General features: G+C 39.7%; 1 protein-coding gene across 2 annotated transcripts in view; it reads left to right on the top strand.

Annotated features, from left to right (window-relative positions):
* LOC120747800 (cohesin subunit SA-2-like) overlaps window positions 1–27,754 on the top strand; it is a 58,288-nt gene that overhangs the window by 22,378 nt on the left and 8,156 nt on the right. For both annotated transcript variants that reach the window (XM_040053847.1, XM_040053854.2), the window contains exons 13-29: window positions 997–1,076; window positions 8,860–8,967; window positions 10,881–10,989; window positions 11,832–11,946; window positions 12,827–12,930; window positions 13,373–13,465; window positions 13,551–13,640; window positions 14,633–14,836; window positions 16,383–16,459; window positions 17,408–17,495; window positions 18,467–18,544; window positions 20,286–20,378; window positions 21,000–21,168; window positions 23,705–23,850; window positions 24,710–24,811; window positions 26,140–26,294; window positions 26,395–26,523. In XM_040053847.1, the coding sequence (XP_039909781.1) occupies window positions 997–1,076; window positions 8,860–8,967; window positions 10,881–10,989; window positions 11,832–11,946; window positions 12,827–12,930; window positions 13,373–13,465; window positions 13,551–13,640; window positions 14,633–14,836; window positions 16,383–16,459; window positions 17,408–17,495; window positions 18,467–18,544; window positions 20,286–20,378; window positions 21,000–21,168; window positions 23,705–23,850; window positions 24,710–24,811; window positions 26,140–26,294; window positions 26,395–26,523 (1,940 nt within the window). The remainder of the gene's footprint in view (window positions 1–996; window positions 1,077–8,859; window positions 8,968–10,880; window positions 10,990–11,831; window positions 11,947–12,826; window positions 12,931–13,372; window positions 13,466–13,550; window positions 13,641–14,632; window positions 14,837–16,382; window positions 16,460–17,407; window positions 17,496–18,466; window positions 18,545–20,285; window positions 20,379–20,999; window positions 21,169–23,704; window positions 23,851–24,709; window positions 24,812–26,139; window positions 26,295–26,394; window positions 26,524–27,754) is intronic.

The raw sequence follows: 27,754 nt of genomic DNA, 5'->3' as shown, positions 1-27,754 counted from the left end.
CCCCTACCCAAAACCAACTCCTTCCCCTCTAAACAAAATAAATCCAAACAGCTACAAACAAAATACCAGTTTCAAAGTTTAAATCATGCTTTCTCAGTGGTGGGGAGGGTAATCATATAACCATCAATCCATTTCCTGCAGACGGGAGTCACACATGTTCCCTCTGTTACCCTTGAGCGTTCAAACTCAGGGTTTGTGGATTTAGACACCTTCCACCTGGATTCTGAGAAAAACGAAAGTGCACAGGAAAATGAATGTAGAGATTTAGAAACCATATGTTAAATGGGGAAACTGTTAGTCCCAAATCAAGCAGGTCTAAAGGTGTAATATATCTTAAAGATGTATATAATTAAATAATTAATTATTGCATTAAATATTAAATATTGCACACACTGATGTGTGCAAGTTCCTGATTTCATAGGATAGGAAGTTTCTCAGCTTTCTGAGCTGTTTGCATGTGTACTAAGTCAAAATTTTGTGAATTCTGGAGGTCAGCAATATTGCTGCTATGCCATGAGGTATCTTTATGACTTTAACTGTCTTTTCAGCAAGGCACTGACTTCTGTAATGTGTAGGTGCAGGCACTTTACTGTTAATGGGAGAGACTGATTAGATAATGCTTGTAATTTGAGGCTTACCTTCATTTAACATACTGAAGTGCCATTTAACATACTAAGTAACATCTTAGAAACAAGTTGTCAGTCACTTTTAATTTGTAGTGTGTAGTTAATTTCTCGTGAACGCATGCATTACATGTATAAAAAATATCATATTACTGCATGATTAATTCAGTTAAAAATTAACATGCTGTTAATTTTCAGGGGCTGGGGAACTACTTGGTAGTAATCAAGTTGCCTTATGTCTCTTAGGAAATAGCTGCTGAAATAAAAATAAATCTCTGCTGTACTAGTGTAGATGATCTAGCTGTAGCAAAAATACATGTTTATTGAGAACAAACCATGTTACATCTTTTTATTGTCATTTTACATCCATTAGGATCGAATTGTGTCCATGCCTCTGGACAAGGACCATGAAGTAGCAGTTCAAGCCATGAAACTCTTGATGCTTATGTCACAGTAAATAATTTCTTTTTTAATTTACTGTATTGTTTTAATGGCAACAAGATCCAGGTACAAACCTGATGAATCCTCCTGTAATCAGTTACTTGCTGGGAAACAGTTGCTTCTGGCAGGATATGAGTTACAGTTAAAGCTGCTCAAGACATGACATTTTCTTTCTGTGGGAAATGCCAATGTTAAACCCTTGTGCTGAGATTCCATCTGAAAACTATGTTTTAATATCTTTACATTTCTCTCTGAAAGGAAATTCCACCTTTTTTAATTTTGTCTTTTCTCAAAATGAGCATTTGACTGTCTGGGGGAAGTTACCACTGAAGATGGGGTCCCCATCCTGTCTTCTGTCCCAGGATTGCCAGGCCTTGACCAGGAGCTTGGAGAACTCTGCCATCTTCCCTGTCTCTGCACCTGATGCAGGAAGCCTTGAGCTTTGAGGCTGTTGCTAGAATTTGAACCATCAGAGTCTTGGCTTCAGGGCAGAGAATCTGGTAGCCTTTGAGCCCATAGCAGACTTACAGGAGATGAGCAAGTGTGTGATTTTGCTGAGGTGGAAAACTAGCAGAAGAATTGTTTCCTTGGGAAGTTTACCTGACAGCCATAGATTTGGTAGGATAATGGCAAGCTGGAAGTGTGGGGAAGAAATAGACTTAGTATTACAGAAGTATATAAATCTTATTCTGATACATCCTTGAGCAGCATGTTTATTTTAGAAATGTCTTTATTTGCAAAACAGGTGTAGAATAAATTTTCTGTCTGTCTTTTTCAAAGCAAAATGGTAGTAAAAAATTTACTGCATTCCATTGGTAATACAGTTGAGATGTTAGGACTCAGTGTCTCCTCTGTCTGAGAGTGTAAGTTCAATTTAGGTGATGCAGATGCTTATTTCCATGTACAGCATGGCACATCCAATAGCCTTGTGGGGTTTGCTTCTCTATTTAAGCCCAAAGTATTAGTCATTGCTAGAGGAGCATGTAGACCCTAGTGGTGCAACTAATATGTTGCTGTATATTTACAGTAAATTTCATGTATGTCTGTATATTGAGGTGCTACTTTATAGTGCACTTCACGTTCCACTGGTTTGAATGGCATTTTTCCAGGCCTCCTTCAATAGGCACATCAGAACAGCATACGATGCTGTGGACACTGCACCCTCTTCTGAAGGTAGTGCCTTTGTTTGGGCCTCACTGGTAGCAGCCAGGGTTAGATTGTTCCTGTGTTCACAATGTCCATTTCTACGTCCCTTGGTTCCCCATGGTGCCTAGCTGTTGGAACAAAGCACAGTGCTGTGTCCATGGAGAGCATGTCCCTGTGCCAGGAGGAGCAGCTCGCCATTGTTGAAGCACAAAGATTCCATACACCAGTTATGGCTGCACTTGTTCCACATCTGAATTAACAAGAGCTATATTGGCACTGCAGCTGTTTATCATCTCTGGCTTTATTATAAGGGATCGTGTTTTCATTAATGCAAGCTGCAGCTATAAAAGTTTGATCAATATTTCTTTTCCCTGAAGCAATTTTTTCTGAATTTTGCTTAAATATGATTTTCAGTGTGAATAAATGCCTTCTAAAGTTTTCTGAATTATATTTTTCCATCATAAGATGTAATTTTTGTAATTAAAATTAATACATTATGAAATTGTTTTTAATTAAGCTATTTAGAGACCTAGCAAATACATACTTTTCTTTCTTTTTGCTCATCTGTTGCATAGCCATCCTGCTTTCTTCCACTGTCCCCCCCAGTTGCTCTAAGCCTTGCTGATTTGGCTTAATTATTGGAGTGGTGAAAATGTGAGTTGGGGACTCAATAAGCAAATTCAACAGCAGCTCCTCTCTTTGATAAGAGTAGTGCTGACCAGTCTATCTGTGTGAAGCGAGTGCAGACAATACAGCCAGTCACATGTGCAGGCTTCTTAATAAGAGCCTGCATCAAGATCCTTTTCTAGCAGGAGAAAAGCTGATGCCTTAGTACCTATGGTAGCGGCAGAAAGGACTTGCTGCTGGCACTGCAGAAACAAAGACCTGCAGGGCTGATGTGTCTCAAATAGGTGTATCATAGCCAAAACCCCTGTCTGGATATTGAGCAGTGCTGCTTAGATACATGCAGTAAAGCATGAAATGGGGTTGGGGACAGCAACTTCCTTGCCTTGAAGGGGATAATAGAGTAATAAATGACAGCTTGTATAAATGACATGGCTACTAATATGCATTGGTGTAATAAAATTTTTGCCACTTTTGTCATGCTGTCTTGGCTTCTCTTTGAGTGACTAATTTGTGTCATCTGCAAATTTGACAACTGAATTCAAGTGGCCCAACTTGCATTTTTAGCTAGATGTTAGAGACCTTTCAGGTCAAGTTTCTATTTTTGAAGCTACTGGCAAGAATCTCTATCTGAATTCCCTATATTTGATCTGGAATCATTATTTTTTAAATAAATATACAGTCTTCACTGGTGAGGTGCTGACCTTCAGAGCATGTCCCTAATCTTGGAATAAATATTTTGTTATGTCATGACATGAGTCATCAAGAAGCAAGGCCAGGAATCGCTTTTTTTCTTCCAATTACTCAGTTGGGTAATTTTGCTTTGGAAAAATATATAATGTCAGTAACTTTCTTTGACTGATTTACATAGTTGTCTTTTGGGTGAGCACAGCAACAAGACCTTGTTGCTAATTGACTTTTTTTTGATGTTTTACAGCAGAGCTGTGCTCCATGTATGTTAATAACACTTTCGAGCATCTCTCAACCATCACTGCATTCCAGTCCTGTGGAATATACACCGACTACTCTGTGTACTATACATAAAGCTGCTGTGCCTTTGCATTCTCTTGTGATAGCTAGAGAAGTGGTGAAAACACTGATCTTTTCAATTCACTTATATGTGTTACATTATTAAAAAAAAATCCCAGTGCTGATTCAGAACTCTCTTGCTTTGCATATACTTAGTTTTTTTCAAATCCGTATTTGTATTTTCTTCTTGTGTATCTCTGTGAGCTGAGATTTTTTTCCTTCTTGTTTGTTGCTTGTTGTCTCAATTGAATGCCAGTCTTTGGGCTAGTGGATTTCTGTTTTTCCACAGCTTGATGTGATCTTGAAATGGAAATGAGCCTATGAGGTTTAGCATAATAGAAATTATTAATGGTACTGAATTATGCATAATTGTTAGCATTAATGTTGCAAAGGATCTGACGGGGAATTAGGAATTACAGAACTAGGAAGGAAATAAAGAGGCAGAAAACATGAGTGGCAATGAGAGACTGAGGTAAAAAAAAAAACATTGCCTTTTAGGAGGCAAATTAGTTTAGTATGCCTACTGTGAGACAATTCTGTTAATTTTTGTGCGCTTAACTACCTAAAAGCGTAGAGGGATTTTGGAAAAGAGCAGCAAAAGTAATTAGGTAACTGCAGTAGATGCATGGAGAAAGGTTACAGGTGGTGTTGGTAGGGGCACAAATCTACAATTAGCTTGAATATGTAAATAGCCCAGGGGAAAATGACTTTGTTTACTTTAGTTAAACGGAATTAGAAATTAAACTAAGTTTTAAACACAAAACATCAGTCTGCCATAGCATAATCATAGGGTATTGAAACATGCTAATACCATTGTACAGTGGTTGGGAAAGGACTATTGTTACATTTTAGTGGCAACCATATTGTCATTTTGCTGATCACCAAAGTGTGTCTTGAAATACCTGAAATGAGAGCAGAGGAGCTAGAGTGAGATTACAGAACAGTTTAGCAGTACATGATTTTTGTACTTAAAGTTTTTATTGCAGACATTAGAATATTTTCAACTTACTTTTTTTTTTTGGTTTATACTGCTCTGTGCACAAGTACTGCTTTTACAATGCACCTGTTAAACTTAATTTTTAATGCAAAGTGAACAGATTCTTTTTGACCGAGATGCTATACCTTGGATTGTCATCACCATAATGTGTACCAGATCTTACCCTGCACAGCCACTAAAAACAAAGACTAGCATAAAACTCTGTAAAGTGCGTCAGTGTGTTTTTGTTTTACTTTTGTGATTTAATGGTTATCCTTGGTATGAGCAACATACAAGTCAAGCAACTCCAGCAGTCATATCTCTTGCATGCAACAATATGGAACAAAAACCAAGATATGATTTCTTTCAACTGGTGCTATATGCAGAACAAATTGGGTCTGTGATCTCCCTTCAGAATGTCCCAGTTTCTTCTTTGTGACATGTTCACACTGAAGTGCAGAGAAAATGATATGTCATGAGATTGGTATGTGGAAGGCCATGCCAGTTTATTTTTAGGCATCTAAACACTGGCAGGCACTTCTAGCTTAACCTTTATCTGTTGCTTGGCACTTTGAGGTCTGTAAATTTGCAGCAGTATTACTGCTGTATTTGAAGTATTTGTGTGGTTAATGATTGCCTTATGGGTGTAGAAAAGCAAGACACCCCTTTAGGGTGGTAGCGTTAGTGCTGGTGGTAACAGGTGTAGTCAAGTGCTGCTGCTTGCAGAGGAAAGTAAAATGCCTCAGCACTCATTTCAGTGAGAAATATGAGTGTAAACCTCATCGTGGCTCAGAGAGTAGTGGTTGAACAGTAGTAGTAGTAGTACACACAGGTATTCCCTCCCACTCAAGAAAGGAAGAAATGAAAGATCAGGTGCTCAAATGTGTCAGGAGTGTCTGTCAGCTTGTGTTGCAAAGAAAATGGATTCTTAGCCCTTCCTTTGCTTCTCTGCTGTTTGTGGGTGCTCGATTTGCAGGTGGAGCAGCATCTCACCTACTCGTTTCTCAAGGAGGGAGGAAATTACTCTGCACTAGATTAATGTAACGGGTAAATTCACAACCTCTGAGAAGACAAAGTTAAAGACGGTGATGTTGGGATTTTGGAAATAACAGAATGGCTGAAGTTAGAAGGGTTGTCTGGTCTAACCTCCTACTCGAGAAGAGCCACATAGAGCACATGGCCCAGGACTGTATCCATATGGCTTTTGAGTATCTCCAGCAATGGAGACTCCACAGCCTCCCTTGGCAGCCAGCGCAGTGCTCTGTCACCCTCACAGTAAGAACATGTTTCCTGATGCTCAGAAGGAGCCTCCTGTATTTCAGTTTGTGCCTGTTGCTTCTGGTCCTCAGCACCAGGAGCAGAAGCCCGTCTCTGTCTTGTTACTCCCACCACCAGGTACTTAGGTTGCTAAGATCCCCCTGAACCTTCTTTCCTCCAGGCTGAACAGTCCCAGCTCCCTCGACCTTTCCTCAAAGGGGAGATGCTCCAGTCACAGGAGAGATGATCCCCTGATCATCTTTGTGACCCCTCCTTGTACTCTCCCCAGTATGTCTCTTGTACTGGGGAGCCCAGCCCTGGACCCAGTGCTCCACGTGTGGCTTCACCAGTGCTGTGTAGAGCAGAAGGATCACCTCCCCAAACCTGCTGGCAGCTCTTAATGCAGGTTGGGATACCATTCACCTTCTTTTCAGCAAGAGAACATTGGTGGCTCATGTTCAATTTGGTGTCCACCAGGATCCCCAGGTTCTTTCCTAAGGATAGAAAACACCTATGGAAAAGCAATTTCATTAGTACTGGAAAGGAGGAGTCCTTAATTTCTATTGAGAGAGATAGGTGATGCTGAGCTCTTCAAACTCTTTAGTCAAGGAACTCTTTTAAAATAGAAACATTCAGATATTGCATTCATTGTTTCTGTAAATGTGCTAAAGAGAGAAAAACTGAAATATAAAGAAGAAAAAAGTTAAGTATAAAAAATGTGTGCTCTTGACTGGCATGTTCTTAGGGGAAAATCCATTTAAGCATAAGAAGGAGGTTTTTCACTGTGGGAGTGATCCAATACTGGAACACATTGCCAGAGATGTTTTAGGGTCTTGACTTGACAGTTTGCATACATCAACCTGCTGTAGCTGATTCTCTTGTGAGCAGGGGTTGGACCAGATAATCTGCCGAGGTGCTGACCATCCTCAGCGCTCTGTGGTTCTGTATTGGTTCAGTCTAGATCACTGTCTGTTTGTGAAATCTCTTATATTCCAAGGTGTCCACTGGTTTTGAAAAAAATAGAAGGAGAGAAAAAATGACAAGGACGTCTTCATGGAAACTAAGAAAATGCTTTAAAAGAACTGAACAATAGATTGACATTAAAAAGAATGAAAGAAACATGGTCAGACTGCTAGTTTTTTACCATCAATTCCCCATAGCCTTTTAATACTTATTATAGCATGTCTCTTTATTCCTGTAAATACTGCTCTTTGTTGTCATTCTTTGTTTTGCTCTCACTTGTTAAACTTGTAGAGGTTTAATAAATTTGATCATTCATGGCTTCACAGGACACACCACTGCTGATTCATATGCACTAATACACCATAAAAACATTTTACTTCCTCCATTTTTTTACTGTTTAACCAATAAACACATTTTTACTCTACTTTCCCAGTTCTGTAGATAGTTAAATCAGTGGCATATTTTCCTTTATGCTGATTTCTTGATATGTATTCCTTTACACTTCCTATATGTTCTATTACTGCAAATATATGCTCAAGGTAATTACATATTTAAAGAGTCCACCAAAACCTGCCTTAAGTATGTAAGGCAGCTTTTATTTCACATTATCCTGTGAGACTGATACATCACTTTTGGAGACATACCATTAGCACTTTCCATTTAAAGACATTTTTAATGGAAGCTCCAGTGGTAATCTCACCTAAGGTGGGCTCACTTCTTTTTCAGTCAGGTTGGAGGATGTTCTGGGGCTTTGTGACTTGTGAGGGTGCTAAAGAATGTGATGGGTTGGAGACAAATGGGAAAACTTAGGAAGGACTGCTGATTTTTTTCAGACATCACTCTTAACAAGAGAATAGCATGAGTCCTCAGTTGGAGAGAGGGTGTTAGACCACAGCTGTAGATGGTTTTAAAATGCTCCTACTCAAGGATTGAATGGAGTAATCAATAAAAACCCTTTCCTCTCACCTGGGTGTAGTAAGTGTAAGGATTTCATATGTTACTCTTTCATTCTCTGAAGCAGCCTAGCCTAGCCTACTTAGTGACATTGTTGTGGCAGCAAGAAGCATGTATTTGGAAACTGTAATCCTTGCTTTGGACTTTACTACTCTGGTATCTCTTCTTTGGGTTATTCAACCTTGATGCTTCAGTTTCTTTTTTGTAAATATTTGATATTCTATCATTCCTACCTCTCAGAGAGTGTTCTGGGTTTACTGGTTGGCATGTGGTGTTCTCAAATGTGTAGCTGAATGAAAAAAGTCATGACTTTGATTGTGTTTGTGCAGAGAGGTCACAGCCATAAGAGTGCCATCAAGAAATGTGTTTTGATTTCTTTTTACATGGGACTTTAGTGTAATAGAATGTAGATTTTAAAATACTGGAATAAATAACTTAAAAATAATTTGTACTACAGAATGGAGGTTTCTTATTGTTTATTATCTTCTATGGTGAACAACTAAGCATAAAGTAATGGCATGATTTTCCTGTTTTATTACTATTGCTCTTTTTACTGTGATCGCTAATCAACTGTAAAATATACTTTAAGTTAATGTTCATGTCTATGCAGTGGGCCTGATTTGTCATGGCTTACACAGACCTCTGTTTGTCTACAGAGTGAATAAAAGAATGCTGCCAATCTTGTTTGAGAGCATTTTTAGAAATGCCCCACAAAAATTTACTCATAGCTGTGTAAACAAGTTGCACAGTTATGGAGAATCAAGTCTAGTAAAAGCTGGACATAGCATTCATACTATTCTTTGCAGATAAACCTGGACTATAACTTCCGTTGTTATTTTTGCCTAGGAACTGTGAGGATGTGTTATCAGCTGAAGACTGTGAAATGTTATACCAGTTTGTTTATACCACTCACCGTCCGCTTGCAGTAGCAGCTGGGGAATTCCTTTACAAAAGGTATCTCTGCCTGTCTACTTCTTCCATATTCTCATTTGTTTTGGAATGAAGGTGGATTTATTTAAGGGGCACTCTGCTGAAAGAGTGTGCCAGCTTTCTTCTGGTGAATCAGAAGAGAAATGCTGTCTGGGGGTAATTGTATGTTTTCCTGCACAGCCCTGAAACAATCGATGTGAGAAAAGTTGCGAGACTAACATAGGGAATATGAAACTTATTGATCCACAAGTGCCATGCTATGTTGAGAACATGCCCTCTTTCTCTCTACTTTCTTTTCCTATTGCTTTGCTTCTTACATGCTAGTCTGTCACCTGGCATATTCTGGATTTTCATAGTTTGGTGATTAATCACAAAAATTGCCTCCACTTCTCTCTTTGGAAGTTTCCTTAAACATTGTAAAAGCTTTGAATAATGAGAGATGAAGCAGATTAAAAAGCCCTCTCAGTTTCCTTTCAGGTTAATGAAATACAGGTTTATCTTCCTCAGGAATAACACTTAGAGATGGGCTTCTTACAACAGTGGTTGCATGAAGTTGGGTGGAGTTGGCATGCTAAAAAGGGGAGAGACAGGTATTCTGTCTCTATGGCTGAGAGAAATAATCTTGCCTTACAAAAAGGAATGCAGAGAAAAATATTTAGGCAAGGATTTTGTGGGGGAACATTCAGAAATAATAATTGTTTCCACACATGCAGAATCTCCTCCTAGTTGTCTTTTCCTGTCTAACTGAAATGCTGGCATTCTGGAATTCGTGGAGCTAAATCCAACAGAAAGACAAATGAAGAGAAACTTCTGTTTTGATGAGTCTGCTATTACGTCTGCTAGACTTAGTCTTTTGTGTTGGTCCTAATATGCTCTCATAAATTTGATGTTTCTCCTCTCAGAATTCTGCTGCATTTTGCTACCAAAGTGATTTCCCTGATAACTTTTTCTACCCTACTTGCCAGTGTCTTGTGGACACCTTGACCCTGTAAATCTCATCCTTGTTCTTGTTTGCCCAGTGCTTCTCTCCAGCACTTTTTCCAGTATAGAATGTTCATTTTGTTGTGACAAGAGGTGTTAGTGGCAGCCTCCTTTCCCTGGTTATACTGCTAAGTTTTAGTATAAATGCTTGTGCTTTCCACCCCTGCTGACCCCTTCTTCTTGCTTTGCACAAAATCTCTTCCATGTCTGCATATTTTAACTTAGGTTACTTAGCTGGCATAAATTATACTAGCAGAAGCTCTTCCTGAGGGCACAAGCTTTTGGTAACATTTAGTAGTGTGGTCTAGCTCTTAAATCCAATCTGTTTGGGCCCTACATTAATCTGCAGGGATGGCCTTCCTGTATTTATTTTGGGATTAGCACTTTCTGTGGATAGTAGACAGAGTCACTTTGGATAAGGGGGAAATGGAAGTGTCATACTGTGCTTCATCCTTCAGACACAAGAGGAAGAGCAGATTTTCCACTGTATTTGTGACATTACTTGCCTCTTAAAATTACAAGATACCGTGCTTTCCTTAGGAAGCTACAGTTCCAAGATGCACTGTGATTTGAATAGTGGCTGTGAAGTAATATCTCTGATGTGTTATTAAGGTTTAAATTTGGCACAGAGCAAGCCTCTTTTCAAGCATGAGCAAATGCCTACCTCATTGTATGATCAGTCCTGTGGAATCTTCATCCATCATCCAGAAAGTGGCAGGATACCTGTGAAAGTGCCAGAAATACCCCTGCATCTGCAGGGATAGCATATCTCTCCTAAGGGAAAATGATCTTTTTTCCTTTCATCTTATAAAAAAGTCTGATGAGATTTGGGGTAAATAAGTAGACGCTTAAGAGAAATATAGTCCATGTGATCTTGACAGAATTAGTGTTACATTGGTAAATGAGTGTAAAGAGAATGTGGCAGCACTGGACTGACTTGCTTTTCTTTTTGGCAGGCTGCTTTGCCGTGAGGGAGATAAAGAACTTCAGCCCAAAGGAGGAGGAAAGCTTGGGGCCAACACTGACCAACTGAAAAGATTAATAAACTTTTTCCTGGAGAGTGAGGTGAGAACAGGTCCTGCAGCCCCTGTAAGCCTTTTAAATCCAATGTTGCATGTTAAATCAATTATCATCTTGATTTTGAAAGCAATTTCTGTTGGTGAGCTCAGAAATGTACGGTGTTTGAAGTGTTTTTACTCTCTAGGTTGTTTTTAATGAAGCCATTTCAGTTCTGTTGTATTAAAACTAATTTCAAGTGTGCTAATGGAGAGAATCAGTGCTGAGGCAGTTTCTGGAAACAATCTGAAAGATTAATGCTACCAGGTCAGGGTTTTTGGTACGTGTCCATGTCTTTCTGGAGGTGGATGTGGGTAGCTGTATCATGGCTCCATGCTGACCAAAACTTGTTGTTTTATTGAGAGTTTTATCAGCTTAAGTGCTGCTAAACAGTTCATGGTTTGGCTTTTGCAGTGGTGCAGACCTCTGTCTGGCCAAAGTGTCTCAGGCACAGCAGTTTTGAATCTTTCTGCAAAGAATTGGATAGATTGATTACTTGTTTCTAGTCCTGTTACTGGATTTTTGGCTGTTATGATCAGCAATATAAAGCAATACAGAAGCTAATTTCAGAGATTATTTAATTTAAATTTAAATTTCTATTTAAAAAAGAGAAAACGAAATATTTTTTGCCTGCTTTTCCTTTTTTTTCACCCCACTTTCCTGCTTTGTATCAGACTGAAGACATGGTGTTAAATGTTGATTGGCTTTGAACTAAATATGTTGGAATACTGCATGTGGATATATGTGTGAATGACAGAGCTTTGCCATTGGACAAAGAGAGGGGAACATATGAAGATGTATTTCTTTTAGTGATATATTTGCTTCTATAAGCCTGTGTTTTTAATCCCTAGCTGCACAAACATGTTGCATATCTAGTCGACAGCTTGTGGGACTGGGCAGGCAAATTCCTGAAGGACTGGGAGTGCATGACCACTCTTCTGTTAAAAAATGCTGAAGTCGGAGAAGGTGGGTAAGCAAAATATTGAGTTTTGTCTGAATGAATTTCCCTGTGCTATTTTTTGAACCTTGCCTTAGCTAGTTTAGCATCATTTCGTATTGCAGCATCATTTGGTCCCAAATTGCAGTCCTCAAGTGTCACAAAGCAGAAGCAACTCAATGTACTGCTAGTGTAGTATATATATCAACATATTTGTTTTATTCAGTATTTTATGTTTATGTAATGTTAATTTAGAACCTGTGCAATAAATACTCATGTAATTAAGCCATAATGCTTATTTAGTGTTCACTTTGTTTGTCCAAAACTTTAGAATCTAAAAGTATTAATAAATTGAAATGCAGTTATTGTTAGGCTTTTATTCCTACCTCAAAAGAAAATGAGTAATGTATTGAGTTCACTGACATCTAACACTAGAGGGTTTTTTTTTCGTAGAATTAATTTGAAGTGAACGTAAATCGATCTTTAAAGTCCCTTCCAACCCAAACCATTATATGATTCCATGAACAGTTGTTGTAGTAGAACTGGAGTTGGTTGTGTGAGTAAAATCAGTTTTAGATGCAATGAATTAGAGCATTTTGGTGCTCAAAGAAGATTTGTCCTAAATGAGACACTAGTCAGTAGGAGACCTCATTAAAACTGCCTGTGTTTTTGCAAGCCCAACTGCCCAAAAAAGTTTATCCATTAAGGAATCAATTGTAATTGGTAAATGTAGAAAGTGACTTCCTTCAAATGAAGTCAAACGCTCTTTAGCTGTTTATTTAGCAACACTGCATCTCCAGTTCCTTAGTGTCCTTCCACAGTTCCTCAGGTAAATGAGTAGCCTTTATATCAGTTGTTGCTGCATCTTCACTTTTCTTCTGTGTGATGCTGAGGCTGATTTACTTCCAGCACTGAGCGATGCCGAGGAAAGTGCTCTCATTGAAATCATCCTCGCAACAGTCCGAGAAGCAGCTGAAGGTCATCCTCCAGTGGGCAGAGGTGCAGCCAAAAAAGTCAGTGCATCCTAGTCTTATTTATTGTCCTGTCATCACATTATCTTTGCCTTATGTACTTTGCCAGACAGCTTGTTCTTAGCTGCAGAATTACCTTAGGAAATAAAATAGCTTATTTTTCTGAAATGTTGCAGCGTCTTTTCACCTCTAGATCTTACTAGAAGTAGATGTTGAAGGAGATGAGCATTAGAGAAGAGGCACTTGCAGCATGTTACTGACAAATCATGAGCATTTTATGCATGACATATGGCTGGTTAGCAGTTTGCATCTAATTTAAGGTTAACAAAACAAAAAAAAAGCATCTGGTTTTCTTAATGGAAAAGTGTCTCTATCTTAGCTTGATATGCTTGAGACAATGCAATATGAGTTAAGCTTGGGTTACATCTAAGATTCCTCTCAAATCCCAGAGTTTTATAATTGAAACCAAATGCTTTATCTGCAGATTTTGTCAGTAAAAGAGAAGAAAATCCAATTGGAAGATTGTACCAAAATTACTGAACACTTTATTACGGTGCTTCCTCAGCTCTTGGCAAAGGTAACTAACAGCTGCTCTGTGAATGCATGTTAAATATTTCATTAAAATTCCTGCAATGTACTCATATCCTGTTTTTTCTCTGCAGTATTCAACAGATGCACAAAAAGTGGCAAATCTTCTGCAGATTCCTCAGTATTACGATTTACATGTTTACAGTACGGGACATCTAGAGAAGGTGAATAGGAATTGGGGTAATCGGTTCATGTGGAGTGTACTAAGTTTATGTGACAATGTAGGGAGTTTAATGGGATTTAGAACAAGTAGAAAACTGTTGAAATACAATGAAATGATCTCATGGCTTGAGGAAAGTGGTCTTTTTCAGGCTTTACTTTTTGATTTGGAGCTGCAAAGAAAAGCCTTAGTGCTTGTCAGTTCTCATATGCTGTGTCTGGCCTTAGTGGGCAACGATTTGTGCTTTTGTGTGGTAGACCCAGCCCTGGGTTTTTTCATTCCTGGCTGGAGGGAGGGTGGGTTATGCTGTATGTCTTAAGTTGGTGTCTCCCAGGAGTTTACTACAGAATAGGTTTCATTCTCTGTGAAGGCTGACTCCCAGCTGCTGGGGAATGACAGTAACTGAAAGATAAGAATGGAGATAGTATATCTGCTGATGGGAAAGGGGCAGTCAGAAGTGGATAGATGAAATCCTCAAAATAGCTTAACTTATTCTTAAGCAGGGATGTTTAGAGGGAGGCAGTGTTAGGCCAATACTCTGAGGGTAATTTCAGCCCAAAACTTGAACTGGAAGAGAGCGAGTCAGCAGAATGGCACAAGTTACCTCCTCTCACTAAGAGTGAGGACGTGATCCAAAACATTTCCATTCTCCATTGCTGAGGGAGACAACTTCCATTACTTGAAGACAGACTTGTCCTTTGGGAAGGCATCTTTTATTCCCTATGTAGCGCTAGACATGTATTGCTAAAGTAGAACTTAAAGCAGTTGCTTCATTCTTTAGGAAGATCCAGAGAAATAATGATGAAAGAGAGCTATAAAACAGAAAAAAAAAAAGTTGTGTCCTCTAATCCTGCCCCTCTTCTCCTTAGACTGGCATTTGTTTCATCTTATTTAAATGACCCGCAGGGATATATATGGGCCTAGTGAAATGATTTAAAACATTAGAGGATTTTTTATACAATTTACCTATAAATACCCCTTTTATCACCCCTGCAGCATTTGGATGCTTTGCTGAGAGAGATAAAAGACATTGTGGCCAAGCACTCCGACATGTCTGTCCTCGAGGCTTCCTCCAGGACTTATGATGTCCTCTGCCGTGAAGAAATTGCCATCTATAGCCAGGTGGATTGTGCTCGAACTCAAATGATAGATGAGTTGATGAAACAGCTTAACCAGCTACTAGATTGCTTCTGGCAAAAGGTGAGTGTGACTCATTGAGCGGTAAGCAGACTGCTTCCCTAGGAAAAAAAAGGAAGACAAAGAAAATTAAGGGGGATATGGAACTAATCTTTGCCTGCTGATTCTGCTTGAAGGAAGCAGAACTCTAAAAGATGGATTTGCACCTCTGAAAAGGATGATTCTTTTAATGCAGCAGATATATTTTGGCAAGAATAGAGTTGGGAAAGTAATAAACAAGGTAGTCCACACCGCCAGCAGGACATTGTGTGTCTTCTGGCAGGCTTTTATTGGACTCTGATGTTGTAAAATGCGTCAAGCCAAAAGGTCCCCTAACCTCAGACTGGAATTATTTTGTTGATCTGTGCCAGTGTGGGAGAATGTGTACTTGTGAGGAACAAAATTTCTGTACCAGATATTCTGGACCTAAGGTCTGTAGTTGCTTTGTAGTTACTCCAGTACTATGCCAAAGATACTATGTGCAAAATCAGCTAGTGAGTGCTGTCAATCTGCAGGTGATGAGGCTCTTCCCAGAAAGGTACAGTTCTGTAGTTCTCCATCTTTGACTGTACACAGGATGCCCTTTGTTCTGTCACTTTGGATATAGGCGAAAAAACCCCAGCAAACAGCAGTCTGTAATGCAGATTATTTAGCTTTGAGGGTCTTTGAAATAATGGCTTCCCCCTTGAAAGAGAACTGCAGTCTCCCTCAAAGCTTTTCATTAGGTCTAAAAAGCAGAAACAGCCGGTGGGGATATGAATAGCTTGCTGGCTGAGCTGAACAACAGAAGCCTGCAGCTGATCTGATCAACTGTGCCATCATGAACAGGTGTCATGCCATGGTATGAGAGTTAACACTGGCAGGATTTTATTGGACACAGGGATATTGCAAAATGTGTCAAGCCAAAAAATCCCCTAACCTCAGATTGGATTAATTTTATTGGTCTTAAATAGAGATCTATGTCAATGTGGGAGAATGTGTACTTATGAGAAACAAGATAAGTGCAAGACCAGGGATTCTTCAACTCCTCCGTAGTGTGATCTATATCTAAATAAAGAGATTTTTCTCCTGGAACTCCTCCCTTCTAATTCCTGGTCGTATATTTCGTCCCCCAGAATCACATAGTATACTTGTGGAAACTACAGCAGTTGCATCTATGGGAAAGTATTTAATATATTTTTAGCTATCTTTGAATGTGATCTGGCAGCTGGAAGCAAGGAAGGTCAGCGCCATGTGAACGCTTAGCTTTCCAGAGATCCTTAACAACTGTGTGCGGGACCATGTTAGACTAATTGCTGCTTTTTACTCTGTGTTAGCAATACTGCAGTCTAGGGAGGCTGCCATTGGTTTATTAAAGACCGGGATTTTCCCTTATGCAAAATTTCTATGCATTTATATTGTTTTCTTTTGACTGTAGAGGAAGACATGAGTAGTGTGGTTAAAGGTAAAGGTTAAATGAGGGCTGGAGGAGGGTGATCCAAGCTTGTGGGTTGGTTGGGAAGAGAACACAGTAGTTGCCTTGGCCCACACTGGCTAATTCCTTTCTCTTTCCCAAACTTTCATGATTTAGGAAGGTGGATTTTGTACGGATGCAGGAGAAATTTCCCGGATGCACTCTACGTTGAGAAGAATAGCGGCTTTTCATAAGTGAGATGTTTATTTACACAATTTATGTTCCCATATGCTTAAAGTGTCAGCATTACACATGCAAAGTGAGAATTGCTTGTTGGGTTTAGTGGGGTTTTTCACAAGAGAATGAAAATAACCTCTATGAGACATGCTGCAAGGTTTAGTTTCTTCTTAATAGAACTGTACTCTTGGATATAGAATTATTTTTGGACTCCTCACTGAACATCAGCCCTAATGTGGCTGAGAAGTGTATGCTACAGAATTGAGATGTCAGAGTGGACACAGAGATCCCTTCTTTGATGCCTCTGTCCTAATGGGATGTTTTTCCACAGCCTTACTGCCAATACTGGTGGTCAGTCTGAAGAGGGTATAGTGAAGGCAGTCATTGTTTGTAGCAGGTGTAATCTGCTTTTTATTTTTAGTTTATCTGAACTTCTTTTGTTAAAAGATGATTTCTCAAAACCTTGGTTCTCCAGAGACTGGTAAACTGTCAAGCGAGAGAGTACAGAGGTTAGAGGAATTGGGCCTTTTTCTCAATGTGTCTTTTACCTGTCCAACATGCTGGGGCTACTCTGGTTTTGCAAAGAGAAGTCCAGTGTTGAGCTGAGAATACTCAAGATGATTAGAAACAGTCTTTTAGAGTGGGCTAAGGAAATTGTTCTTTAGACCTTTTTGGGCACTTAAAGAGTATGCATCAAGTATAGCAAAAGATACAGAACTCAAGCATCTTTTTCCTTTCCTCATAATGCTGAAGTTTTGTGGTAGGAACGCTGACTGTAAAGCTGAAGTCTAAAGGTTGCAGTGTTAAATGGTGAAAACTTAATTTCCCCCCCTTATAATTAATATTTAGTTGTTTAATGTTATTGCTATACATCACATGAAGGCAAAAATAGGATACATTTAACCTTTGATCAGGTGAGTCTTCATTTCGTGCTTACTGTATCATTATTTCTTTTTCACCTGAAGTGCCCATGATCTCACCAAGTGGAGTCTGTATGACAAGACTTTAAGGTTCCTGGTGTTTGAAATGGAACATGGCAGTTTGCCTGTTCTGGTGAGTAGTCAATCTTTAACGTTGAAAGATGTTTTTCTTGATGAAAGCAGAAAGAAATGCAAAGTATTAAATGATCTTATATATCAATGTCCTATGAGACAGGAAGATACTTAGTCTATTTCTCAATCTGGGAAACAGGCTGTCTTTGGTATAATATTATTGGAATCTGTAAATTCATGCCTTTATATTAAATAATTTTGGAGATTTTTCAGAACTGTGATAATCATCTGACATCTGGATTGATCCTTTGTCATGTTCAGTACTTCCAGTGATTGCACAGTCTCAGTTTCAGTACATATGAAATTGTTGGGACTGTGAGGAACCCCTTTTAGATTGCATGTAACCAGAAATTGGAATACTTTAGATCTCTGCAGCCTTTTGATTTTCTGGTTGCCTCACCTCAAGCATTGTGTGAAAATGGAGTTGTGTATTCTAGCACTGCAAGGTGAAATACTTCAGCAGTTATGGACGCTAACCAGTCCCTGTTTGCAGAAGAGAACCTGGGGTTTTTTTTAGCAAGGGTTGAAGTTTAGTTGAGCAGAGAGAGCCTGCAGCCGATGGGTAGAGGTGGACTCCTTTAGATGGAGCATTGGAGCACCAAGGTTTGGCTTCTGCTCTGAACTGGCCTCTGGAGGAGTCTGCCTTTCATCAAAGGCTTCAAAGAAATCCCTAAGAGCTAAACTAAAGTGAGCCTCTGGGAACACACTCTTTGATATGTGGGTTGTTTTCCCTTGAGCTCATAAAGCTGTCAGAGAAGTTCTGCAGAAGCAGCACCTCAGTAATGAAGTTTCTCAGGGGGCGATGCTTGCTTGTATGTAAACCTGTTACATTTATTTTAAGGATCTAAATACAACTGGGAAGTGTGCATGCAAGCAGCATGCAGAATGCCGAGCTTGAATGCTTTGTTTAGTCCTAAGCTTTTTGCTGCTGAGCCTTTCATGTAAATAAAGGATACATGTTTTTATTTGCAGATTATCCTACCAGCTCTCCAGTGCACATATTTTTCTCTCCTGTGGCAACTAGCTGCAGTTTCGGAAAATTCTCCCAAGGTTGGTCACTGATGTAATTTTGAAACCTGGAGTAGTGCTTATAGAAGTTGAAGCTAATTTTCCTGTTCTGGGATTTCTTGAAAAAGCAAGCTTATAAGAAGGCAGTTTGTCTATTTTCTTGAGGAAACCAAATTGAATTGAGGCATTTTCTCTCGATCATCTCTTTTTTTTTTTTTCTTTTTCTTTTAAACTGTGTGTGCTTATTCAGTCTGCAGGAACAATGGTTCACTGCTATTTTTACTGCAAAACATGTGCATCAAATTCCTAGGGCTTGATGGAGATAAGGAACTCATCTCATTGCCAAAGAGTTGTTTTCTTCTTTTAAGCAACAAAGAATATTCAATGAAAACTCCAGGCTATTCTGTAGCTTTGTTTCATTTTTTTGTTTTCTTGATTTACCCACATATTTCTGTCAGGAGGGTCGAGGAAAGTGGTAATTTTCTCATCGGTTGACTATTTACTTTCATAATTTATAAAGTACCAAGCTCTAGCAGGTATTTCAGAAGAAAGTCTAGTTTAAGACACCAGAAAGGAAAACTCTTTTATGTTTTGCTTCATGTGTGAATGTGTACCCTGTGGGACTCCTCTTCATGTTGATTTCTGACTCCACTGAGCGCTGCTTTGTCATTCTGTCCCCTTCCCTGGCGCTCTGCGCACACAGGACAGGGCGCTGACATGGCCATTTGTGTGAGGAATGCTAGTTGGAGGTTACCCATTTGGCCCCTGATTCACTGTCTATTCCCGTCCCGTTCTATTCCTGCGTGGATGTCCGCATCTCTCACTGCTCTAATGTGTTCTGCCTTTCACTCCAGACACGGTTAGCTCGACTTGGTAATGGTAATGGGGCAACACATTTTTTAATTTGGCCTTTCGTATGGGGGCAGATTTTGATTGGAAGCAGATGTGCCGGCCCACTGTGCAGGGCCAAATCTGGATGTTGGCAGATAGAGAAGTTCCAAGAGCAAAAAAAAAAAAAAAAAAAAAAAAAAATTTCCTGGACAGCAGCTCTGTTATTTCCCCTTTGCTCCTCCCCTAGCAGTGTTAAGGCAATGTGTTGCTCCTCACCTGGTTCCCCTCAGCATGTCCTGGGATGCATTCCTTTTCTTATAAATGCCAAGCTGTGTAGCATGGAATCTGGCTCTCTTGTAAGGGCATTCCTTTTACACTGATGGCTCAGAGCTCAGTGCAGTGCAGCTGGGACCTGGTGGAGGATAACAAAATCTTTTGTATGGTTGTGAGCAAACCAAATAGTCTCCCGTGCTGGATTCATCTTAACGAAAAGTGGTGTCTTAACCTTCTGAGTGCCAAAGTTAAACTCTAATCCCTTTGTAGTCATTAGGGGAGGAAGGGAGAAAACCAACTCCAGAAGGCAGTGCACTCTGAGTATTAGGTGGGATGGACCAGAGGTTTTTGTGGCTCTACTTCCATTGTTATAACTGTTTTATACAGATAAGATGAAGTTAATAAGAGAATACATGCTGCCCTCCTTACAGATGGAGAAACAAAGAGTTTGTGACTTGCTGAATTCCGCTGGCCTCAGCAACTGTGACAGATGCAGTTGTTCATAGCTAGTAAGCTGTTCTGTGAAATGCCAGCTTCTTTCATCATGTCATCAGCTGTGCTATCTTAAATGAATAATATGAGTAGAAGAAGGATGCAACTGTTGTTTGTTCTGTAATTCTCTGTTGAGTCATTGTCTCTAACATACTGGTCCTTTCATTTCTCCTAAATGTGTTTTTAGGAGACTCTTTTTCTACTAAGAAGGGAGCTGGGACGTTTCAGTCAGATTTGCACATGCTTCCTCCACCATAAGGAAAGAGATGTAAGAGAAAAGGTTTGTGTTCTTCTATCACTTAATGACCATTTGTGCTCAGATCTCCTTTTAAGTGTCTGCCTTTTTTTTTCATATTGATGTTTCATTCTATTAAATTTTTGCTATGCTTTTGTCTCTCAGCACAGAAATAACACATAACCCCCCCAGTCTTTGACTATTTATTTTAAATAAAATCTAAAGTTATGTTAGTTAAAATGCTACAAGTTAGTGCTTTAGTCAAGCATAGATTTGTGACTGCATGAGTCCATCTGCAGAATCAAGGCCTCAATCTGAATGAAAATCATTGTGTTTTCTGGTTAGACCTGTCAGTGTGTTGGTTGCTACCATTGCGTCATTAATGTTTTGCTATGAATATTACTTAAGAAATGGAGAAATTGTCCAGGGGTTCATATGTTAAAACAGGGGTATTTCAACATAATACAGTCTTCTTCTTGCCCACGGAACTTTGAAAATCTTTAGGTGGTGCCTAAATTACCATGGCTGAGACAAGGAGAAATCTTTAGTCTGCAAGGAAGAAGTGAGATAGAAACTTGATTGTGTTTGATGGAAATGCAAAGTGGAATTGGCATGAAAAGTAACATGGTCTCTAAATCTTTCTTTGGCTTTATTTGCTTGGTACAGGCCTTCATGATACTCTGTGACTGGTTGCTGATTTTGAGTCACCTGGATTCAAATAATAATGAAGAAACAGTTGGACTTCTAGGTTATCTTCCTAACACATCACTTCAGGAAAAACTCTTCTCATTTATCCAGGAACACATTTTTATGGATGAAGAAAAGGAAAAAGAAGGTTAGACATCATCACTGGAGAAACAATCTGCCATTTTTGTTATCATTTGTCACCTGCAGTGAATGTATTAGGGAAAAGGGCTGGCCATTCTTTTGTTGTTGTTATTTTGTGAGTTGCTTTGTTTTTTTTCTGGTTGGTCCCCTTTACAAACAAAAAACCTGTAATTCTTTGGTCTGTACAGACTGCAGATTAGCCACACAATACAGATGCCAATTTACCTGTATGATGAAAAGGGCTGAAGTAAAGCAGGGCTGGGTGAGTAAAAGGGTTTGTTGGACTGACTTCCTAGGTCCAGATGATGGTGTTAGAGGAAGGCCTTGCAGTGTGTCAGTGCATGGACCCTTCTAAGCCTTCTGAGTGCAGAACCAGTGGATTTTGATTTTGTGGCTGTGGGGCAGATTTCACAGAATTATAGACTGGTTTGGGTTGGAAGGGACCTTAATGATCTTAATGACTTCTTCCATGGACAGAGACACCTTCCGCTAGACCAGGTTGCTCAAAGCCCCATCCAGTCTGGCCTTGAACATGGAATGGGGCATCCATAGCTTCTCTGTGCAGTGTGTTTCAGTGTCTCACCATCACCACAGTCAAGAATTTCTTCCTTATGTCTGAGAAATAGATCTGCCCTCTTGTCAGTTTAAAGCCATTCCCAATTGTATCACTACATGTTACAAGTAACAAGTCCCTTTCCACTTCTCTTGGCCCTGTTTAGGTACTTTAAGGTGCTACAGGGTCTCCACAGAGGGAACCTTCCCTTCTTCAGGTGGAAGAACCCCAACTCTCTCAACCTGTTTTCATAAGCAACGTGCTCCAGCCCTCTGAGCGTCTTCATGACCCTCCTCTGGACTCACTCCAGCAGGTCCACATCCTTCTTATGCTGAGGATCCCAGAGCTGGGCACAGCACTCCAGCTGGGGTCTCACCAGAGCAGAGTAGAGGAGCAGAATCACCAACCTTGCCTTGCTGGCCATGCTGCTTTGGATGCACTCCAGGACACAGTTGGCTTATTGGGCTGTGAGCTCACAGCAAGATCAAGCTGGATCTTGCTGAGCTTCCCATCAGTCAACACCTCCAAGTCCTTTTCCTCAGAGTTGCTCTCAGTCCAGTGGGAAAGTATTTGTTGCTCTACTGCCTTTTTTCAAGCACATTTGGATGCTGTATTGAGGTTATAATTATGAAGGCTGGTTTCTTTTGGGAGTGTTTTGAAAATAGATTGTTCATTGTGGTTCTGAGGACAAGTTCGAGTGCCATTCTTTGAAAAACAAGCATTGTTCTAGATTTCTTTAACTCTTGTCCTTCAGCTGTTCAGATGGAGTTCTCTGTTCAGTTTTGGGCACCACACTTCCTTAGGTCATGGTGTATATGCAAGAACCACTGATGGGCAACATTACATGGCCAAAATTGCAACAGGGAGATAGTAAGAGAATCTGAATTAGTAAAGATACAGTAGAAAAGATTGTACAAGTAGGCAGTAGTGTCCTAGTTGTGGGAGTTGAAGCAAGTTATGTTTCAGGTTGTTTATTTTATGTATCTGAAACTGATAAAATTGATCCTTCTCTGGGTTAGATAACCTGAGGTCTGTTTCCGACCTTTATTCTGTGATGCCTTCAATTTCTCAGTTCACCCCACAAAGGATCCCTGTTATCCCATTGCAGATTCCTTCCTGAATGAGTGATTTTGTGATGCAATGTGTGCTTGTCTGTGTGCACAGCTGGCAGCTGTTTCATTCATGTTTAAACTCTATAACTTTCAGATATTTCTGATCAGTCATTTGCTTTATGTTTGTTTCCAGGCCCAAAGTCATTCTAGAAGCAGAAACAGTCCACATCAAAATTACAGGGCAGAGACTGAAGTCTTTTGGTAGCTGATAGCTTGCATGTGCAGCAGGAAAAAGTGTTTCCTGGCTCTCCTGCTGCAAGAAACTCTCCCCAAGCACCTTTGTAGCACTGTTGGAATACTCGTAAGAGTATCTGTTTCCCATGAGTTACCCAGATAGTAATTAGCTCATGTTCCAGACACTTAATATATTCTTAATATATTCTATATTAAGTGACTTTTCTTCCTTTCATTCTTGTTGATAAGCGCTTGGAGAATTTCACTGGAGCTCTTGCTGACTGTGTGTGACAACTTCTGTAGGGTTTCCAATGAGTTATGTGCTACTCTTCTACCATCTGTTTTATTCTAGGAAAAAAAAAAAAGTGATTGCAGTTTTTCTAGTCCCTTCCATTTGGTGTGTTTGTGCCTTTTATTCTACTCGCTGGTTCAGTTCTGTAGCTGTGAGCAGTGTTGTACTTGGAGATTCCAACTAAATGCCAAAGTCCTATGAAGATCAGAGTAAGAGTCTGTGGAATAGGACTGTTTTCACTGTTATCAACTGCAGCTTTGAAATGAGAGTAAACCTGTATTTTCTGATATACACAGGAATGATCACTGGTATCTGTTACTGAACAGCTGAGTCTGTGCTATTTAGGTGAAAGTTGGTCATTTAAACTTGAATAAAATAATAGAACAAAGCTTCAATGCTTTTGTTTCCCTAGATGTGACAGAAGAGGAAAAGGATGAAACTTGCAGACTTGATGACTTGCACGAAAAGCGGCGTCTTCTGGCAGCATATTGCAAGTTAATAGTGTATAATGTGGTTGACATGACTGCAGCCGCTGAGATCTATAAGTATTATGTGAAGGTAATGTTTTAGATAAGGTTGTTTTTCCTATCAGTGTGTTTTAGTTTTTGAAAGTGTCTCCAGTGTTTGTGAAAGATAGGGTGTTAACAGTGTTATGGCTCAGAGTCCTGGAATAATCACAAAAGGGCTATAAAATCAAGCAAGAGTGGGGCAGATCTCCTCTGTTGGTTCCACAAAGGTACCTCATTGCAGACAAAGCAACTGAAAATTGAGGAGAGGACATGTCTGGACATCTGCTCCTCAGCTTCTCCAGAGAGGCCACTGCAGAGCAGCAGTTTATGGCTGGAGAGTGTTTTGTCTGTCGAGGTTATCACACTGAAGTGGTCAGCTTAATTCATACAGCTCACATAGTGCATATGCAGGTGCCTACATTTCACATGAGTCCCAGGCTTTAGATGACCAGGGTTTAGTAGAGCTCCAGCCACTCTGAAGGGGGTTTCAGAAGGGCCAAGAACATCAGAATGGGCAGCTTTGGAAATACCTGAATATAAATCTAGTTCTTTGCTTCATTGGCAAGCACTGGTAAAGTACAGAAAACTCTATTTGTTCCCTGATGAGGCTTTGCTCTTTTTCAAAGAATTACAGTGAATTATGAATTAAGAATTGTCAATCAATTAGTTGTTAATACTTAACAATTTCAGTGTAACTTTGATTCTCACAGTACTCCTAAAGGAGCATACCATTGCTTTACATACAAAATATTATAAAAGGTCCAGTTTTCATCTTTTAACTTGCATGTTCTGATACTGGGAGTGTTTTAGGAACTTCTTGTGTCACTTGAACAGTCATGTGGTTTTGTGTACTCCCAGGGCTAAAGAAGGGGAATGATAACTCTTAATTGTTTTGCTGCTGTTAATAGACCTACAGTGATTTTGGAGACATAATTAAAGAAACGTTAAGCAAGACGAGGTACAATAACAAAATTCAGAGTGCCAAGACACTGATTCTCTGTCTGCAGCAGGTAAGGTTAAGATTAAAGCAAAAGGCTAGGGGCTCTTATGGTAGCTGTATTCACAGTGAAGATTTTTACCTCTAGTGCCATAATTATTCAAAATCATTAGAAAACCTAGTGACAGAATTTACTTCCTTTCCTGCACTTTCTATATGTATGTTGTTTTTGCATGTCATAATTAAAACTCCTTTCAAATCGTGATATCAATTTTAAAAGATGCTTTTGTCCACAATTTTTTGGTCACGTTTTTAATCTTCAGGTGCATAGTATGTTAGAACAAATGTGAGATTTTGAAGGGTTTCTTGGGACTCAGTGTCTCTTAAGCTTAACAAATGTTAAGGATATTATGCTGTGTTTTATGGACTACCTTCATTCCTTCTGAAGTTGAGGAACTATGGATGTGCCTGTATCTGGTCAGCTCCACCCCCCCTGTATTTTCAGGGTTTTTTTTCTGGAGGAGAGTGGGTTGCAGCTCTTCTGAAGGGTCTCAGTTACTGGGGCTTGCAGCTGCTGACTGATAACCAGTTAGCTATTTTAGCAGCTGCTTTTGCCAGCTCTGCCCGTGGCCAGAGATGCTTCTAGCCTGGAGTCCTGCTGTAATCCAGAGAGCCGGCTCCTCCCTGGGATACTGACACATGAGCTTTGCTTATTTCACACACATTGCCGGGGGCTTAGATCTGTGAACCAGCCCTTGAAATCTGAGCTTAGATGAGTCTAAGCAGCATTTGGCTACATATATTCTGCTGACATAGTCAGGACTTTGTGTTTAGGTATCACATAGACAACAGGCCCTTTTTGGCCTTTGGTTGACCTTGAAAGTTAACAGGTTGACGAGAACAAGCTACTTCCATATTCTGTTAGAAAAAAAAACCAACTCCAAAGCACAGTTAATTGAGCTCAAGATGTGCTTTTGACCTACTCTTACTCTCCGAAATTGGACTATAGTGCTGCCAAACTCGCTGCTTTGTATCTGCACTGTACTACTCTAAAAGCATCTCAGGCAAATTAGGCCTCTGGGACTTGTTTCAGAAAAACCCAAGAGGAGATGAAGTCAGTGGGACCATCATCTTCAGGAACCAGTTCTCTGTGTATGCACATCATTTTTATTTTTCATTTTTTGATTTGTGCCTGTTTTATGAGCACAGCAGTGTCCTTTGTGTCAGTTCCTTGTCTTTGTTCCATTCAGTGCTTCAGAAGCAAGTGATTTACCTGCTCTTCTGTACAGCTTCTGTCTGTGTGAGGTGACTGTTGCTTGCTGTGCCTGTCTCTCTGTCTGCCTCGTGCTTTGTTTGCCTGTAGGATTACCTGTGTTTGCTTATCTGAGACTCCTCTTGCAGCTGTTCCAGACACTTGTAGAAAGCCAAGACAGCAGTAGTGGTGTGGACTACTCCTCTCCTTCCTTTGCAAACATCAAAGAACTTGCTCGTCGCTTTTCACTGACATTTGGCTGGGACCAAGTGAAATCTAGAGAATCTATAGCCATGATACACAAGTATGTGCCATGTTACATCGTGTTGTCCATGGTCATTGCTTTTGTTAGTTGTCTGGTTTATGTGTTTTATCACTGTTCTTTTCTGTTTTTCTTTCAATAGGGAAGGGATTGAATTTGCTTTTCACGGAGCTACTGGAGTAGATGGAAAATGCTTGCCTCCTAACTTGAGCTTTCTGTTAATCATCAGTGAATTTTCCAACAAGCTGCTAAAGCCAGACAAAAGACTAGTGTAAGTTAAGTTCTTGTACACCATCACACACAGTTTGTGATTTGTGTATCCCTGTACAAAGGACACTTGAACTTCAGCGTGGCAGAATTTGCTCAAGGGCTCTTCAGAAAACCTCTGAAATCAGTCTGCCCCTCAGGCTGTTAGTTTGAGACTCGTTGAATTTTGTAGTAGTAGTTATTTCAGATTGTATGTGCAATAAGCATTCTAGATTTTTCTTACACATAGTTGTGGCCACATATGGCAATTCTTCTAAAGGAAAGGCCGTTAATTTGGTGAGAGAGATTTGCAACTTGACTGGTTAGTGGAGTGGCAGGAATGCTTTTCTGTTCAGAAAGGCAAATCAAAAGATTGTGGAAGAAATAATGCACCGAGCATTATTTTGTAATTATCTATTTCCACAACTTCAGGCTTCAATTATGTGGATTCCATGGAATGTGTTTGGAATAGAAATATATGTGACACTCTTCATAATATAGATATTTAAATCAAAGAATTTGCTATTTACATGGGAATATGCCCTGATCCAGTGGGCCCATGTTTTAGAGTGGTTTAAATATTTACATTTAATGCTATAAGAGTGATAGCCTTCTTTTGGCATCAGTGCAGTATTATGCACCTGAATGGAGAGATGTATGAGTATGTATCTTATACCCTTCTTCACCTGCCTCCGCTCTGATCAGTCTTGAGACAGAAGTGACATTCTTCCTTCTCTTGGACCCTTAGCATTACTTCCTTAGTCAGTGCTGTTCATTTTGTATCTGGATCTCTGCACTTCAGTATTTTAGTTACAGATACTGTAAAAATCAGGTATTTCCATTTTCCTGAAAGCATATTTGAAGACATGGGACATCTGCCTTTTTGCATTTCTGAGCAAGTCACTCCAGTACAAGAAAAGTTTTACTTTTGAAAGGAAGTCAGCAGAAATGGAAGAAAACCAACCATCACATCTTTCTGAACTCTGTGTAACTTGCGTGTTCCCATGTCGCTTTGTCTTAAATTGGAGGATAACTTCCATGGGAATTATCAACTGGGGTTTATGTAACATGGCTTAAGAGCAGTAAAGTATCTATTTATTTTCCTGTTACTTCACATGACACAATTTATTAATGATTGCCATCAACACAGACAATTCATTTGAAAAAATTGATTCAAAGCTGGTATGCAAAATGCAGGAGAAAAATAGTCAACATACACTGATTACAGACTCTGTAAAACCTAAAGTGGATAATCT

Source organism: Hirundo rustica, chromosome 2 (assembly GCF_015227805.2).
Source record: "Hirundo rustica isolate bHirRus1 chromosome 2, bHirRus1.pri.v3, whole genome shotgun sequence".
NCBI lineage: Eukaryota > Metazoa > Chordata > Aves > Passeriformes > Hirundinidae > Hirundo > Hirundo rustica.
This window is presented reverse-complemented; position numbering and strand designations above follow the sequence as displayed.